The sequence below is a fragment of the Pteropus vampyrus genome, unplaced genomic scaffold (genome assembly GCF_000151845.1).
Source record: "Pteropus vampyrus isolate Shadow unplaced genomic scaffold, Pvam_2.0 Scaffold25, whole genome shotgun sequence".
Classification (NCBI taxonomy): domain Eukaryota; kingdom Metazoa; phylum Chordata; class Mammalia; order Chiroptera; family Pteropodidae; genus Pteropus; species Pteropus vampyrus.
Genome location: NW_011888806.1, coordinates 9,581,884 through 9,600,200, shown reverse-complemented (window position 1 = coordinate 9,600,200; position 18,317 = coordinate 9,581,884). Strand labels below are relative to the sequence as shown.

Here is an 18,317-nt window from a genome sequence, read left to right as displayed (position 1 = left end):
ATGGCCCAAAATGCGTGTCAGTTCTGAAAAAGCCACCTTTATTTCCCCTTCTCGCTACAGGTACCTAGATGGTAAGCCAGCGCTGGGCGGGCACCAGGCTGCCCAACAGCACTCTCGTCCCGAAACCACCTTGGTCTAGCACAGTCCTTCCTCTTCCTTTTATGGGCTTCATTCTTGCCCTTTGCTCTTCTCCGTGGGTGGAGCGGCATTTGGCATATAATCCCTGGCTGCCTGGCCCGACAGGTTAAGAAAAGCAAACAAGTCAGTTAGGACCAGGTCATCAGCCAGCAGCCTCCTCTTGTAGGTGCAGCACCACTGAGACACTTATCCTTCTGGGAAAAGGGAACTTCCAACACCCAGACCTCCACAAGATTCCCTGATATGGAGCTCAATCTGTGGCTAAGCCACAGGGCAGAGGAGACTTCTTTTTCCTCTAGAAGAGAGAGTTCAACGCTCTCATCTCATTTTCAAATGGCTTCTCGATCCAGAAAAACCTTAACTCCTTCCCTCCTGTTTTCCAGTCTTGAAATTCAAGCCTGCATTTCCTGCTACCCCGTATTGTGAGGCTCCCTCTTCCTGAATCCGTCCACTTAAAGTTGTAGTGCAGTACTGTTTCCAGGGACCTCAGCTGTGCCCCTCAGCTGCTAAACTTAATTTCCATGCCAGTTAACAAATACGTAGTGCCTGCTCTAGGGAAGCCTCTGTTACTGTTCCAGACAGAAGATGACAGGGTTCCAAATACACAGTGTACAAAAATACTAACCTCAAGCCCAGAGGCTTGAGCTCAGTCAAGTGAGCAAAATGAATAGAAGAGGATTTTTGCTTTAGTTGGTTTAATGACTTCCTTTCTGCCAGCTTACAGAATATCATCAGCTTCTAAGTTGCTACATGTCAGTATGAAGCACATTACTCCAGGAAGTGCCAACAAAGTTGTTAATGCTAGCTTTGAAGTCAGTATTTAGTGATTTCTTGGTTTGTTGTTTTTTTGGGGGGCGGGAGGGCGGGTGAGGGGCTGTTCTCTTGAGTCACAGATTGGCACAAGCCAGGGTTATAACCAGTTTGTAAGGATTGACTCACTATGAATCTTATTTTCATATGTGGTTTAGAAGGTCTGCCACTTTGGTTTAGAGTCATAACTAGCATGTTCTAAGCAGCATGAAAAATATACAAACAAAAATTAACTGTCTCGTTCCACCTCTGAGGTCTGGTGTTTTCTTTAGGAAGTAAACTGCAGATGGATTATGCTTAGTTTTGCCTTGGGGGCTTATCCCATGTGTAACTAACTGCCTAGAAATACCTTCGACTAAAAAAAGTATATGTTACTAACTACCTCATATACAATGTCTGTCTAGATACTTCAGCAATTTCTGCGACGTTTCCCAAAGATAAATTTCCTGTCTTCTTGCACTGCTTGCTAGGCCAGTTTGCAGCCTTTCATCTAAAACTCAGGAGAATTCATTAAACCTGTTGGTGGCAGAGACCCTGGGGCACAGTTGGTTAAGTGACAAGGAGGATGCTCCCAGTGGTAGGAACCTCTCTTAATCCAATCATTTCCAATTTATTCTTTTTTCTCTGCTAACATCAATGATTGACTCAAGAAGCTTTACCATTATGGATTGTTGAATGGAGGCCTGGGTGCTGTGCAAAGCCACAACGGGCTTTCATTTCTCCTGAACTGTGCTTCAGGATTCTGCTGCTGGCTCACGCTGAGTGCCACATGAGGAACAGCTGGGTGAAATTTCCTGTCAGGTTTCAGTTGTGCTTTCAGGATGTGCTTATTTATGTCACAAGTTATCTCCTTATTAGGTTTCTCAAGATATTTTTTCCCCACTGTTCTGTAATGAATGGTTATATTTCTGAGCACCTGGTTCGCTTTTATCTTATCTCGCCTGTACATTTTATAATTCCTTCTTTGCCTTAGCTTGTTGGAGTTTCAGGGCCCACTTTGCAGATCCTCTCTAGAAGTGTGTGGAGCAGCGCTGTCCAATAGAAATGTAATGTGAGCCACATATGTAATTTAACATTTTCTAGTAGCCACACTAAGAAATATAAAAAGGGGGCAGGGGGACACCAGTAAAGTAATTTTAATAATAATTTTATTGAATCTAAAATATCACTTAAACATTTAATCAATATAAAAATTATTACATTTTCCTTTGTTACACTGAGTTCTTAAAGCCACTTGTCACTTCAGACTAGCCACATCCAAGCACTCCCTAGATGTGGGGCTGTCGAGTGGGAGTGTGCAGGACAGTGCAGAATTGATGGCCCCTAAAGGTACAAGCCTTCCCTTGGATTTACTTTCTCTCCTCCACCCATGTTTTCCTTTCTTAATGTTCTCACTTGTGTGCACACTAAGAGATTTAAAAACAAGCATATTTACAAGCCACCTAGAATGATGCGCTTTGAAACAAGAAATGTTTTTCCAAAGGTGTTGATGACGAGCTGAATGGAAATACACTTTCGGGCACATTAGTTTGCAGGATGCCGGGAGGATGGTGTGTTTTTTAATATTTCTCCTTCTTTTGAGCGGGGCTAGGCTGCTTATTAGTGACTGGGCAGAGCGTGAGTCTGCACATCTTAATTCATTCATTTTTCTTGGAGAAATTCAAGGAACATGAGACAGAAACAGACAGAGAGAAGCAGAGACAGTCAGTGGTGAAAACCGGGCCTCCCACAGGCGGTTAATTTGAAGAATGTTTGTTTCCCTTAAGGCTTTAAGGGAAGATTTCAGGTTTTTGAGAGATTGTCCTAGATTGTCTGGTGGTGTCCCAGATTTCTTTCTTGCTGAACTGATAGTTGGAGTTTAATTCCAAATGCACATCAGCATTAATTGAGCAGCTCCCACCAATCGCTTCACTTTCGCTTGCGGGAACAGTGGTAGCTCCTGCCCATGCAGCGTTGCCCGAGCCCAGACCAGGGTGCAGGAGACCACCGCCCGGTCGCTGGGTCTATGTGCTGGACTTTGTGCAAACTTGCTGTACATGTTGACAAGTGAGCACAAGAACATGACTTTGGCCATGGAGAATTTTTTGTTCTTTGAATGATTTTATGTGTTTATCTTTCACTTTAGCTGGTATAAATGGATGCTTTTGATGTACTTAACTCTTGTAGAGTTAAACATCCCTTCTCATTACTCCTCCGTCACTTAAAATCATATTTAAGAATCCTTAATTTTCTATCAAATATCTTGAAAAATAAAAACATATGACTGTATCTTTCTTTACATGTGTAGATTTAGTTTTTTAAAAAAGAAACAAAATGTATCAGTGGAGGAGAAAAAGCCAGAGTCCAAAAGCAACTATTTTTATTTTGTCGTATGCCTTTCTGGCCCTGTCTGTAAGACACATAGAGGATTTCGTAGCCTGTTTCGTTTTCGACAATTTACTTGCTTGTTCATTAGGAGAAAAGCTAAGCTTTAAGTACTCCACTTCTAATTTTATATGAGCAATAAATTGGTGTAAGTGGATGGTTCTTTTGAAAGAACAGGGGAACCTTATTCATAAAATCAGCTGTTGTTACTTGATGTGAATAGGCATGTTTTTTTGACTTTTTATATTTAGAAAACAACGATGTATTGAAGTCTACTACTTATTCTTGTTGTCAGCTATTACTTAGGCATCCTGTCTTTCCTGGGTATAAAGAACAGTCCCTCCTCATGCAAAACTTGGTCTCTGCACAGATCACATCAAATCTAGATTGTCTGCCTCGCCCTGCCCGCGCGCGCGCACACACACACGATGCAGGTACTTAGAAGACTGCTGTGTGTGTATAGGTAGATGTCTCCAAAAGTTTAACTATTCTCATTGTTTTTGCTGTACATCTTTTTCTATTTTGCCTGTACGATTATGTTTCTAAGAGTTTACTTTGTTATACCACCATCATAGGGTGAAGCAGAAAGAGACCATGATAGCAAGAAAGTCAGACTGGAGAAAGAAATCAAATCACAATCTTCATCTTCATCCTCTCACAAGGAATCTTCTAAAACAAAGTGAGTATAGAGATTAGGAACAGCCTAGAAAGGTGATCGAGTCTTCTTGAGTCTTGTCATGGCAAAAACGTTTTTGTTCTGCAGTAGAATGAGTGGATTAATAAACTCATTCAGGATCATTTGGATGTTGTGGTAAGTTTGTTTCATACTGCTTTCATCCATGAGGACCTTATAGAAATTAACAATTCATTTGGCAGCAAACTTGGATTTATCAAAAACATTTTAACAGTGGAACATTTCCTAAACACCTGGAATTGACTTCTTTATAAAGGAATTTTTACATAAGGATAAAAGAGATGCTATTATTATCTCTACTTTGCAGAATTAGAAACCAAGACGCAGAAAATGACTTGTCCAGAGTTACAAAAAGTAACTATTATTCACTCACTGATTTGTTCAAGAAATTGCTTCACAAAACGATGTGGCAAAAGCAAGTGCATAGTGTTACTGTGAAAGGATTTGAGAGTGAGAGGAGGAGTCAGATGTGAAGGTGGCAGCTGGGCTTGCCTGCTTGTGGAAAGGGACAGGTTAGGGAGCAGCTAATGCAAACAGACTTGCTTAGGGAAGGTTAGAGCCACTGGCAGACTCCACAAGCTCAGTGACAAATCATACAACTTCATTTATTACTCATCAACAGGACTGGATTTTTCAAAGGCATCAAAAGTCCCTGAAATTTGGCCTTTCTACAAAAAAAAATGGGCTTCACAGTTTGTGGTATCTTAGTCTTTTGTGTCAGCAGCCATAGCGTCCTTTTAACTAAACGACTAAGTTATGTAGTTCGTGTTCTACCTTAGTTTCATATGATGTTTCATTCCAGAACACCTAGGCCCTCCTCTGAGCCCTCAAAGAAGGACATGCTTCCCCCTACACTTGTGTCATCCTCATCCTCATCCTCCCAGAAGCCAGCCAAGCCTGCACAGAAGAGGCCACGACGGGAAGCACACCCTTGTGGCCAGGACCCTCCCAAAAGTGCCAGTAGTACCAAGGGCAGCCATAAGGACTCTCCCGTCCCCAAGCGCAGAAAAGCAGAGGGGAAGAGTTCTGGAAGCTCTACAGAACACAAAGTAAGTAGGGGAAGCCTCAGTTTTGTGAAATGGGATATATCGATGTGTGTCTTTACTTGAAACTCCCAAATAGGTTAAGTTCCTAACAATGGTACTTCAGAGCTATTCATCAGTTTTAATAAGGCAATAATGAGTTGTTTGTGTATAAAATTCTGCTCTTCAGAGGAAGAGTAAAACATAGTTAGCAGTGCATGAACATTTAGGTGTCAGTTTGCTCTTAAAGTGATTCAGAGGTGAAAAATCAGATGTTTCGTGTTAATTTTCTCTCAGGTGTTTTGTAGTAATAAATGGTTATCCTGGTTAGTTGTTGGTTTGAATATTTGATCTCATACTTTCATTATTGATTATGATGGGAATAAATTATCCACTTTTCTCAAATGCAAGTTCCTGGCTTCCTGTTAACCTGGGTGTGTGTATATTAACTAAAAAGAAAATGTTATGTTTATCTTTGTCATTATCTGTTCTCCTGAACAGTTTTGTCTTATATTTTTTTGAGTCTCCACTGTAATCGGAACCTACAGTTTCAGTTAAATCTAGCTGAAGTGCCTGACTAAGCTAAATTATGCAGTGTTTGATTTCCTCTTTTTTGAACTATTTTGGACTAATTCAAAGGGATGGTACATTTAGGTCAATGATCTTAAATGTTAGAGTGTGATCTGTATAATGATTTTTTAAAGGGATCTTCTGGAGACACTGCAAATCCTTTTCCTGTGCCTTCTTTGCCAAATGGTAACTCTAAACCAGGGAAGCCTCAAGCAAAGTTTGACAAGTAAGATTTTGGATGCTCACTTCTTATTTATTTGCCTGTTCTTTCTTCCTCCTTCCCCCTCCTCCTCACTTCCTTTTCCCCTTCTTTGCCTTCTTTCTCTTCTTTGCCCTCCTCTCCTCCCATCGTTTTTCACCCTCTGAGTCTTCTTCAGTCATCTCGCGTCAGTCTAGTTATTTGAGGTTCACATGACCCACCCCGATCTTCTCTTCCCTTTCAGACGAGCAGAGCTTCACATGAAGGAGGCGAAAAAGTTGAAGCAAAAAGCAGAGTTAATGGTCAGTCTTAGCTCTTTATTCTTTTGGTAGAATGTTTTCTGGAAAAATATTTGTTATCTTATTCTACTGTGTCCAGACCACTAAATATATTGGGGCGGGGGTTTTGGGGGTGGGCAGTGGCAGGAGGGAGGAGTATGACACTGACCTGACCATAACATAAGCAGGATCTTGAGTGAGGGGTAAGGGATTCTTAGTGAAATTATTATTATTTTTTTGACTCCATTAATTGGTCATGGGAAAATATACAAAGTACCTAGTCACAAGTTTTGTATCTAAATGAGTGAAAGTTGATCTACCATGTAGTGTTTTATTTAATACACGAGTGCATCCTGTCTCACTGAATTAGTTCTTTGGGTATGAAAAACGGATCCTGCTATTGAAAGTTACTCTATTTGTGTTTAACCTGAAATATTTGAAAGGTGAGGTAGCCTATTTGCATTCCAGAATCATCTTAGAGCCCTTGAGAGACTAACGTGAGGGAATCCTAGACCAAAGCCATTAGATGAAATTTTAAGATGAAGACAACGATTGCACCGTTGTCAAACGTGCTTTTAAAAAAATGAACTGTTTCTACCTGGTGGCTGTTGGACTTTCTGGAGGGCGATGGTTTTGTTATTAATTGCATATTAATTGCATAATTAAATGTGGTTTCACATCTTTGCTGCTACAATATAATTAGTGTTTGCTCTTTGTCATATTTAAACATCTAAACTTAATGTAGTCTCGAAACCTAAACTCCGGCAAATACCATATGTTGAACGTACCACAGAAGAAGAGTGTGGGTTGCCTTTATTTTCCCACATGCAAACCTAACCACACACTCTACAGGCCCATAGGGCTCTGAATCAGATCTGTGCGTGGCAGACATCAAGATCGGCCTGGTGCTCGTAGCCCCAGTCTGTAGACTGACATCTGTTCTCAGACGGGCTAGGGAGGGCTGGGCTGAGACCCTTTTTATCAGGTCCCCATTCACTGGAGCAAAATGTTTATTGAGTCCTCACCATGCTGGATTTTGTAAGGGGATCAACGACAACCCTCCATAGTCCTGTCTCTAAAGCCACGTGGTACCAGGATGATCTGAATCAGATTAAGAGGACTAAGACTGTGACAAACAATGGTATCTTTTCAGCCTTCTTCCTTCCAACTTTTCAAGGTTGTTGCTAGGACTGTATGAATCTTTTGAGTTCTGAAAAAGAGTAAATATTCAGTTCTTTGGCAGCCAGTTATGTAAAACTTATCTTTTGACATTGGACACTTTCAGCCTTAGATTCCTTCATTATTCCAACAAGTAAGTATTCTACAGGGAACTTTGTTTTGCTTTTAATCTGTATACATGCACATCTTTTTTCTCCCTACCTAAGCCAGCCACACATCCCATTGACCCAAGACAGTCCTGATCTATGCCTGTTGCAACCCATTTTAATAAATAATAATGTTTCATTTCAGTCTCAAAATGTGCCAGTTTGGACAAAAACCTGAATGGCCAGCCTCTTTGCGATATTATCCTTTAATTGCACAGTGTCTCAAAGGTGTCCATTTCACATTCCAAATAGTTAAGTACACAACTGAATATAGAGAAGTATATTTCACCTCTACATTATGCTCATTGTCGAGTAGGGAAATAACTCTGATACTTTCACACAGTCTCAGGAGCTACATGGGGAGTTTATCACAGGTATATTTGCATTATTAGCCTGACAGCTTACTTAAGGAGGTGAATATTGACAGATAGTGTTACTGTAGTTTCTTCTGTTTATGCCCTAAGGCAAATATGAAATTTGGAAATTCGGTGAAAGATATAGTAGTGAATAAATAAATTCGAAGAGTTAAATCCCCACCAGTAAAGCAAACCAGAAAGGCCCTGTACTGCTGGTTAATTGGGCCATTCTAATTTGATTTTTTTTTTCTTTTTGTCACTATTTTTCTGAGCCTAGGAAAAAAAAAATATTTTAAAGTCAAGTTATTTAAAAAAAATTAGTAGCCTTAACTTTCTTTCTGATATGTCACTATCTTTTTATACTCCAGTCTTTACTGTATCATTCTCTTTTTTTTTGTTGAACATTATCAAATTGAAAGCATTAGCAGAAACTACAGACTTCCACATGTATTTATCAGTTGCTCTTACAATGCTGTGCATCTGCCACGTGTAGGAAAGAAGTCGAGGCGCTTCTCAGTCTCAGTGAATTAGCTGCGTTCCACTGACCGAGAAGACCGTTGAGGGATAAAATGTATATTTAGGTTTAGGTGACTACCAGTATCAGATTTCATTTTTATTTCTGTGTTCCCTTTAAGAGTCTCTGCAGTTTTATCCTCAGTTGGCCCAGGGGATAGCCTTGTACACTTAACTCAGACTTCCAAAGGAGATTACATAATTTGTTGAGCTCTAAGATAGCATGAAACAATTATTGTTTGACGTAGTATCTAAGATGCTCATGAACCATAATGTTTTCTACTTGTTATAAGATAAACTTCAAAACATACAAAGAAACTTGTGTCTGCATTACTCTAGATGTGTAGATGAATATTCCTCAGGAAAATTATTTGAGTAATTGCACACTAATAACAAGGGGACTGTACTCATTGCCTTTATTTGAATATGTATTTTAATAAGATTTCGAGAGTATGGTCTTAATGCAGGATTATTTTCTTTTTCCTACTGAATTTGTTCTAAAAGAACATTTCAGTAGATCAGCCAACAGGCTTTGGTCATCATTTTGATTTGTTTTGTTCTTGCACTTCTCTGTAGCCATAATTAAACTGTGACAGCAGAGGAAAGTTGTAAAGGATGTGGCTGTGTGTCTCAGGCCTAACAGTGACCATGTTCTTTTCCTACAGACAGACAAGGTTGGGAAGGCTTTTAAGTACTTGGAAGCCGCCTTGTCCTTCATTGAGTGTGGGATTTCCATGGAGTTGGAAAGCCCAGCGTCCAAGTCAGCCTACTCACTATACTCTGAAACTGAAGACCTCATTAAGTAAGTGGCAGGTCATTTTGCCATTCTCGTAAGTACTTCTCTTTCCTCACCTTTATTGCTGTAATCCACTTGAACCCTAGTATGAAGGCAGCTTAGTAAAGGGGAGCCTTAAAAAAGATACTGATCCAAGAACTTTTTTTTTTTTTTTTTGTCCTGAACTGAAATTATATTCTAGGTGAATGCTAGGACAGAGAAGTTGGATCCAGCGACCTCATTTGCCAGGTGCACTGTGAAATGCCAAACCTTTCAGAGAGAGGTTGGTTTTTCCAGTTTGGCTTTCTTATCAGATGCACTCTCATCTCAGTTTTACCTGCCTTCCTTATCTGCATTTCAACTGGGCACTCAAGTCAGGACATAAGTCTGCTTGGGGGTCAAGTTAGTGGACAGGCCAGCAAAGAGACACGTTCTCACTGGTTTTTTTGAATGGCCCGAATTGTTGCTCCAAAGCCTTATTTTTTTCCTACATTGCTCTCATCTTCACATCTTCAGGATAAATCGATATAAAACCAAGACAAACATAATAAGATGTCTTTGTGTCAGGGATTTTCCAACTGCTTTTATTTAACCCGGATCTATTTTTATATTTTCTATAGGTTCATAATGTCATTGAAATCCTTCTCAGATGCCACAGCACCAACACAAGAGAAAATATTTGCTGTTTTATGGTGAGTACTTTTTTTGTCTAAATGGTGTCACATTTGTTTTTGTATCTTTTGATGTTACAAAGAGATTTTGAAATTTGTTTACTTTGCATGAAAATTCCAGTGAAAGGTGAATCAGTAAAAGATTAAAGTCAAGGGTTCATTGCACTGAGAGTTAAAATTATTATGAAATGGCACCTACTGCCATTTTACCGATGACTCAGTAAGTGCTTTAGTCCTGTGACTTAAGTGATATCCTTGTATTTTTGTATTTTCTACCAATATTTAGTTCCGATGCTAGTGAAGAATGCAGTAAGAGTCTTAAGATATTCTTCCTCATGCAGATGAGGAAAACTCAATGTGTTCATTAGGCCGTAGAAGATTAGTTGGCTTCTGCAGTAGTGACGCTCATGCCTGCAAGGTGATTCTTCATTTTAACGTCTGTTTTATGTTCATAGCATGCGTTGCCAGTCCATTTTGAACATGGCGATGTTTCGTTGTAAAAAAGACAGAGCAATAAGGTATTCTCGTACTCTTAATGAGCACTTCCAGAGTTCTTCCAGAGTTGCCCAGACACCTTCTCCATGCATTGCAAGGTAATGATGAGCTAATTTAAATAAATTCCAATATTGGTTCATTATTTACCATTTGGATATACATGTTACTTTGGCTTCTCAAAAATTCTATATGTGTATGTGCTTATTTGCTCCTTCAACTTAAATCATTTGCATCTTTTAGACTTTTCAAGGAATATTTATAAATCAAGGTGCTTGCTGATTGGGTAACAAAATATAATTGCAAAGACTACAGGGTCAAAATGTTAGAGCTTTGAAGATCCTTAGCTATGCCTAAGGACACAAAACAACTAGAGGCAGAGCCAACAGAACCAGAGCCAAAAACTCTTTTCTATTTACACGGCATCTTGGCGTTTCAGCAAATAACAACTCTCCAGACCATAGGCCCTCCATCTTCTGCAGGATCCATAACAGGGACATTAAGAACATAAACGATCATCTTTAGTTAAAAATTTCCCCACTTTGTAAATTGAAATTGTTCATCTGTGCCATAAGATGTTGAAAAACAGGATCCTTAGAATTTTCTTCTCTGTAGTAGCTGCCTAATATTTTTTAAATTTGGTCATACTTCATGACAAGTTCCTAGTTCTGATAGGTTTTGCTGTTTTGAGATTATCACCTAGAAGATTGCCCTGTTTCCAGCACATTCAAAAGAAGAGACACCTATATGGCCTCTCTTTAAAAAAGTCCTGAGAAATAACTTTTCACCTCTGAAAATTTTCATGACTCCCACCTCTGAGATATTATTTTAAGTTAATACATTGTCAGTCACATTATTTTGGATAACTCCATTAGCATTTGTCCAACCAACATAGACCGAGTACTTCCTTTGCACCAAACCTTGTTTTAGGTCCAGGGGATACAGCAGTAAACAAAGTAGACGAGACTCACTGCTGTTGTGGAGCTTCACTCTAGTCCTTCAAATTGTGTGTGCTGCTGGGGACACTTAGGATTCATGCAACTCAAAGAGCAGGTTACTGCAACTCTCATTACGAGGTTACTGCTGCTGACCTATTTTTCCATTTTATATCCAGTAGGCCTAAGTGATTTCACTTGTGTTTCTCATTTTATCCACCTCAAGGCACTTGTTAACTTGCATGTACTGGTATATAGTCAAGAAGAGAGTAGAGGGAAGATTATGAATCCCCTGATACATGATGCTTCCTCACCTGGTCTCCGCGTAGGCTGTTTTACTGCATTCAGTCATTGATTCAGCAGATATTTATCAAAAGCCTACTCTTTGCACCTACTCTGCTAAATGCTAGAAATGCAAAGATTAATAAGAAATGGTGCCTGCCTTCAAGATGCTTGTGACTCAGGAAAAGGAATAAACAGAAAAGTATAATGGAATGCGAGAAATGCAATAGACAAGCTAATAAATAAATGCAAGGAAACAAAGTCAGTGGCAGAAAGGAAGCCTTGATGTCGCCCAGGCGTCTGGAAGAGTGCCAGGGGCAGAGTAGGTGCCCTGCTACTGTTCATTGAGTGGACGAAAGAACGAATATATAGGTGATTGGGACTGCCTTCACAGGGCAGCACTGTCTTCCTAGGAGAAGTCGGAGTAGGGGTGAGGAGAGGAAGGGACTCCAGGCCTAGGGAGTGGGCGATGTAAACAGCCTGGGAAAGCGGGTTGGGGATACAGACTTGCCCACCTGATTCTATGCCCAGTGAAGGATGCCCAGCCTCCATCTAGTTATTCTTTCCGTTTGCTGGGTCCCCTCCCCCTGTATTTTATGGAATAAATCCAGAAATACTGAGTGAAGGGCATTTTTTCCTGTCTGTTGGACCTTATAGGAGTGATTGTCATTTTGGCTAGTACACACCGAAACTTCGCGACCTGGCCTATAGTTCCAGAGACAGGAAGTCTGTAATCTGGAGGTTTTGGTGATTAATCAGTTCTTCCTTTTCTTTCGCCTTTCAGAAGCACAGGCACACCATCCCCCCTCTCTCCAGTGCCTTCTGCCAGCTCCGTAGGGTCCCAGTCAAGCGCTGGCAGCGTGGGCAGCGGGGGCATGCCTGCCACCATCCAAAACATGACGTCTTCCTACATCACCGTTACTTCCCACATCCTTACCGCCTTTGATCTTTGGGAACAGGCTGAGGTCCTTACAAGGAAGAATAAAGGTAAATGGCTCTGGTGGTAATCACCGGGGCATGGCGCCTGGCAGGGAATAGCATCATTTGTATTTTATGTTCATTTCTTTGAAGAGAAGGAAACGTGTAGTTATTTGTTCTTAAATTTTCTCTATTCTGCCTCATAACCTAGTCGTAGTTCTTTTTTGAGCTCTGTGGCATGGAGCTGACCTTCTTTGGCTAGATTTTAGCAAAATTAAATTAGAAGTGGCTTCAGCACCTTCACAAGTTCGGGCATCATCCTTCCAGCCTGAACTGAAATGCTAGCAAAAGGGCAGGGCAAATGAAGAAAGGAAGTCACTGGCTCTCCCGAGGCTCAGCAAGTTTGGGATATGAAGTAGCATAACTTCAGTACAGAGTTTGTTTTCATTGTATGTTAAGAAAGATAGTTAGCGACAGTACAAGAAATATGGCATAAGTAAACATTCTTAAAACTTGTGTGAGGAGTGGTGCCATAGAGTAGTGATTAGCACATCTGCTTTACACGCAGAAGGTCTTGGGTTCCAGCCTCAGCGGAGCCACAGCCCATCCCCCGGGTGCACCAGGCCCCCGGTTTGCGCCACGAGCGCGTGGGAGGAGACGCCCCACCTTCAGAGATCCAGTTCTTACGGGGAGATGGCAACATTCATAGGTCAGGGGTGGAAGGTGGGGTGGGGTTGGGGGGGTGGAATTTAAAAAAAAAAAACTTGTGTGAGAAGAAGGCCCTTGGAGAAATCGAAGGTTTAGGAGATGGTGGAGCATGCTGTTAGAGGAACTGCTCGGTATGCGTGCCAGTGACCACTGAGTAAATACTTATATGTAAGTACTGGTTTCATGCTATTACGTATTTTTTCCTGGCCGTAGCCACTTAACTACCTCACAGCCTCTTAGAACTTTCTTAGCAAACTAATGATGCTTTGCTAGGCATTATGGATTCAACTCTGAAATAAAACCCATAGCAAGCCATAACAGTAGATTGTAATTTTTTGCTCTGGTACATGAAGTACAGAATATTGTGGGGATTGTTTCTGGGACCTTGACTTTTTGTTTCCATTTTTATTTTTGTGCGTGCAAGTATGTTTACTTGGTTTGCTTTTGCTTTGTTTGCAGAGTTTTTTGCTCAGCTCAGCACAAGTGTGTGCACCTTGGCCCTCAACAGCAGTTTGACGGATCTGGTGCACTACACAAGACAGGGCTTTCAATGGCTAAAACAAGGAACCAAAATACCTTAACAAAGCCCCAAGTTGATTTCATGTCTTGGGAACTTTTTTGCACATTGGAAGCCTGAAAAACAGTCCAGACATTTGTCTTATCAGGACACGAAACTTGAGAAGAGAAGCACCATGAGATGGCCAGGACATTTGTCCACTGAAACTCTCAAGAACTGTGTGATCATTGGTTACGCAGGATGGTTATGCAGACGCAGAAACGAGGAGGCTGGCTTCAGAGATGATCTTGCCTTTCCTAACTAAAGGACAGAGTGCAATGTAGCCTAAGAGGGGCATATGATGGTCTAGAAACATTTCTGTATTTTTTAACCAGCAGGATGCAAGTCGCAAATGAAATGAGGGAAAACAGTTTCAGCTCTGAAAGCAAATTCACGTCATCTCAGTAGCCACGCTAGTCCATTCCCAAAAGGAAATATTTTTAACAATGAATTTTGGTGTAGGGTTTTGTGGATGATTTTTTCTTTCTTTTAAGTTTTTTGGGGAAATATTCGTTTGGTAAATTCTAACAGTCATCTGTAAAACATAAATTGTAAAAGACTCCACTGTACCCCACTCTCTGCCATTTGAACAGTGGCTTTGATAATACCAAGTATTGTCATAATTTATAGAATTGAAGGCAGCCACCCACGCCCCGCCCCGTGCCTGGAGTGCTGCACGTTCACCCCAGCTCTGGCTTCTTCATTACTGTGCTGAAAGTCGGCCCAAGTCGGAACAGCGGAAAGAGGAGCTCAGCACACGGGGAAGCCACGGGGGACGTGGCGCTGCCGTTCCCACCCCCTGCCTCAGCAAAAGGCATTTGCCATCAACTGAATTTTCTACCTTGGGGAAGAAGGGAATCAACGTTTATACGTGACCAGTTGGCTAAAGGGCTTTTTAATTTTTGTTTAAGTAGAGCTGGAATTTGAGGTGCTGATCTGTGGTCTACAGTTATGTGGTAATCCATGTTGTCTAACCAACTCAGAGTTTGTCAGCGAACAAAGAAAAATTAAATCTACTTCTTAGAGAGGCTATATTTTTCTGCTACAAATTATTTTATATTTATAGCAAAACTAGACTTTTCAGAGCCCTTGATTGTCTAGGGGAAATTAACTTCCAGAGAGGATGTGGAGATTTGGGGTGGTGAATTAGATTAAAAAAAAAAAAATCATCACCACATGCCTTTACTCCAGAGTGTTCTCAATCAATTAGATTTGACAGATTGAAGAGGAACCGTGGCCTTCCTATAAGTTGTTATTGCCATGTTATATACATTAAACCAAGTTTGTTTTGAATGAGCTAAAATGAAAGAACACATCAGAATTCCTACATATCATAAGCACAGATTTTCTTTTTCATTGATACTTTGAAGTTATTATCGGAAGCATTATTTCGAGTGCAGTGTTTTTAAAAGCCAATTCTTTTTACCCCTTTTAGAAGTAGAGTTTGCACATGTAATAAAATTGAGGAGTATTATCTCGACAATTGGATTATTTTTCTTCTTCTTTCATCCCCTACTGCCCCTCTAACATGTTTCCTACCAAGCATGTTTGACATTTTCCTATTTACTTACTAGTGAAGAAGGGATTACCATCTTTATTTATAATGAAGAAGTCTGAGGTCCATGTGACGAATGTAAGAACTTTCTTAGTAATTTGGCAAATATATAAAGGGATATGTTGAAGATGGGAGTGATGCTTGTTTTTCACAGTATGAATCGTGTGAAGCTCTTACGTCAGTGTCTTATCCAGCCTGTTCTGTTGTCATCACTACTTAGGGCAGGGGTCTGTTACTTTATATTTAGGTTAAAGCCAGAGAATTACAGCAGGAGTAATATCTGAGCATAAGAACTTCACGTGTAAGCTTGATGGACCAATTTCATTTATTGATGTTCTAAAGCAAAAAGTCTTGGTCCTTTTTAAATTACTCATTTAGAAAGCAGCCTGTCGTTAAATGAACAGTAATTGCCTGGCGGGTTGTGTGCTTGTGGCATTGAGTGTCCATCTCTTATATGTAGGAGACACCAGAATCAGGCTTATGTAATTATTTAACGTCTTTTTATCTTCCCCTTATTCTCTGGGCCATTTCTGCCCCCCCCCCTTTACCTCACCGCTCCCCAGTATGAGCCACCTGTTAATTTGGAGGAATGTGTTCTTTGGAACGGGTTCTGATCTATGCAGATAGTGCCAGAGTGGGTGTGTGTCCTGTCAGCCAGCCACAGCGCGTCCGTGACCACGGGCGTTTCCAACTCGATTTCTTAGCCAATTCTAAAAGAAGTGATGCTCTTTCAGTGGCCTTATTGTTTTTTTCTTTCTCCTGACCTTTATATTAAAATCTTATTTATCCCTTGGAAAAACTAATGAATTTGCAGAGATCAGTTTGTACTATTTTGATCATGGACTGTTTCTGATTCATACTGCAACATGCATTATACCTAAAAGAATTGCTAATACCTACTTTTTAAATAGAGTATGTAAAAGGTGGTGGCTGATGAGTCCCTAATGTTCATAAGATCTTTTTGCTGTTACAGTTGTATATAGAAATCAAAAGGCTTTTTAAATCATTTGCACTTTTTCACTGCATGCTTAAAGTCCCAAAGGCAAAATTTGTGCTGAAAATTGAAAGGACTAGATTATAAAATTAAGCCTTTGACTATGTGACGTTCTTAAAACAGTAATAGTACACACTTCACAGTGAGACAAATACAAAACATCTTGTGAAAATTGAGTATAAAAAAATCTTGCCTTTGGCACTACAGTTTGTGTGTGTGTGTGTGTGTGTGTGTGTGTGTGTGTGTGTGTGTGTCTTTGCTAGGAAGTGGAAAAACACTGTTTTACTTATAAAAATGTTGAATGTTTCTGTTCTTTCTGGAGATAATTAAAATGTGAATCATTGAACTTGAGGTTTTAGCCAGACTAAGGGCCTTGCTAAACAAAGAAAAACATGTACTGGAATTTACCAAATTACACTGGGTTAAGAATGTGAAAACATAGGCCACATACTAGCCGTGGTGAAGAGTTGCAGTGTCTAGTAGGCATGTTGTCAGGACTGGAACTACAATAGAATGACTTATCTGATATTATGATTTAATCACAACACCGAATGCCAAAAGCATCTGATCTCTTTGAACAAAAGAGCCTTTATTTTATAGATCTGTTTTGACCAAAATGTTTTAGCTATTTCCCTTAGACAAATTGGATCACACTTATCTCCCTTGTTCTATATCCTTTAATTCCAGAACTCAGGATGTTTAGAAGCTAAAAAACCACCCCTTCCTGGCTAAAAACTTGCTTTAATTGGTACCTTAAATATTGTAAAGGTCAGGAGCTTACTATTTTATTCTGATTCCTGTTCAGTATTTTTAGCAGTAAAAAGAAACCATCGTACTCTCCAAAGTAAACAGAACTCTTAGCATTGATATATGAAGGGAGATATATGTGTACGTTTACATAGATACGCACACAGAATAAGACGTGGGTTGAATTGGATATATTTCTTGTGCTTTTTGTTGTCCGAACCTACTTTTGGAATAATGCTATATTTGTTTTGCTATGGCTGTAAGAGATGTTATGTGAGTCTTGCACCTTTTGCTCTTCTGCTTCACGAAGTTTAAGATGTATTTATGCATCTTAAGGTAACTGAATCAAATAAGGCTTGATCCCCTACCTCCTACCACAGATTCTACAAAATTTTTTCTTCAGGATTTATTTTCCCAGACACTACACAAAATCTTTGAAAAAACTTTGCCACTTCATTTATTATACTCTTTACCACTGATGAGCAGTATTTAAATTTTGCAAGAATATTTGGGCTTCTTTTTGAAACACATATGAAAGTTTGCTCACTGGGAAATGAGTTCTGCATTGTGACTGTGGAGGGGTGTCGGTCGGAGTCATGACGGTACTGGCTTCTTTCTTCCCTTTCTCTAGTGGGTCGCCACTTTTGTTTTTAGTCCTGTTGAGAGTTTATGGATGTAAGGTTTTTCTGTCCCCCTCCCCCCCTTTTTTTATGTCATTTTCTTTGCAGGAGGTGAAATGGCAGAATAGCATCATATTGGGGATTTTCTTCAAACAATCCAAGTGGTACTTCTACCATATAAATCTCAAATATGCAACCTCGTCGTGTTGGTCTCTCAGTGACTGAGAATGAATTGTGACCACTGGCCATGTTCCTTAGTTTTTATTTATGATGAGTTGACAAGCACCATCCGCCACCTTTCTCAAGGTGGCTGTAAATTTCCTATTGTCCTGGGGCTTGGGGGGCGGGGGGCGGGGGCGGCAGGGAGATCGCACTATATTCTGTTCCAGTGTGTGTCAGATATCAACAGGTACTGTGATGCCTAGGGAAGTGCCTATATTTCTCTACCCAAGAGGGCAGGAAGGAAACATACAGTTCTCTGTGAGCCCAGCTATTACTGTATTGGCCTAGAAGGACGAGAGAATGAGACCATGGACAGTGAGGGTGCTTCTTAGGCAGTGGCTGACCTAAGAAGGTAACTTGCTTTGTGTAAAAGTAAATGTTTAAGCGATGCTTAACAATGACAGTATTGACTTCGCCTTTTGTTCAGGCCATCGGCATGTACCCTTAAAATTACTGCACACCCCCCGGGAAACAAGTGTACACTGTTCTTGTCGTGTGTGTGTGCGTGTGTGCGCGTATGTCCCAAATCTGGTTTTAATTTTTTTCTTTTTGTCTGAATGTGATGTTTAGGAT

The 18,317-nt window shown here is 40.3% G+C and overlaps 1 protein-coding gene across 4 annotated transcripts in view; it reads left to right on the top strand.

The window, feature by feature from the left end:
• The window catches only part of AFF1 (AF4/FMR2 family member 1), a 163,950-nt gene extending 148,858 nt beyond the window's left edge, over nucleotides 1-15,092 (top strand). For 2 of the 4 annotated variants that reach the window (XM_023528440.1, XM_011356324.2), the window contains 9 exons: nucleotides 3,888-3,991; nucleotides 4,809-5,055; nucleotides 5,733-5,824; nucleotides 6,042-6,099; nucleotides 8,935-9,071; nucleotides 9,665-9,736; nucleotides 10,171-10,308; nucleotides 12,209-12,411; nucleotides 13,510-15,086. In XM_023528440.1, coding sequence (XP_023384208.1) covers nucleotides 3,888-3,991; nucleotides 4,809-5,055; nucleotides 5,733-5,824; nucleotides 6,042-6,099; nucleotides 8,935-9,071; nucleotides 9,665-9,736; nucleotides 10,171-10,308; nucleotides 12,209-12,411; nucleotides 13,510-13,631 — 1,173 coding nt within the window. In that variant the 3' untranslated portion in view covers nucleotides 13,632-15,086. Of the gene's footprint in view, nucleotides 1-3,887; nucleotides 3,992-4,808; nucleotides 5,056-5,732; nucleotides 5,825-6,041; nucleotides 6,100-8,934; nucleotides 9,072-9,664; nucleotides 9,737-10,170; nucleotides 10,309-12,208; nucleotides 12,412-13,509 lie in introns of all 4 variants that reach the window. The other 2 variants (XM_011356322.2, XM_011356323.2) reach the window with 2 other exon arrangements.
• Nucleotides 15,093-18,317: the final 3,225 nt, after the last annotated feature.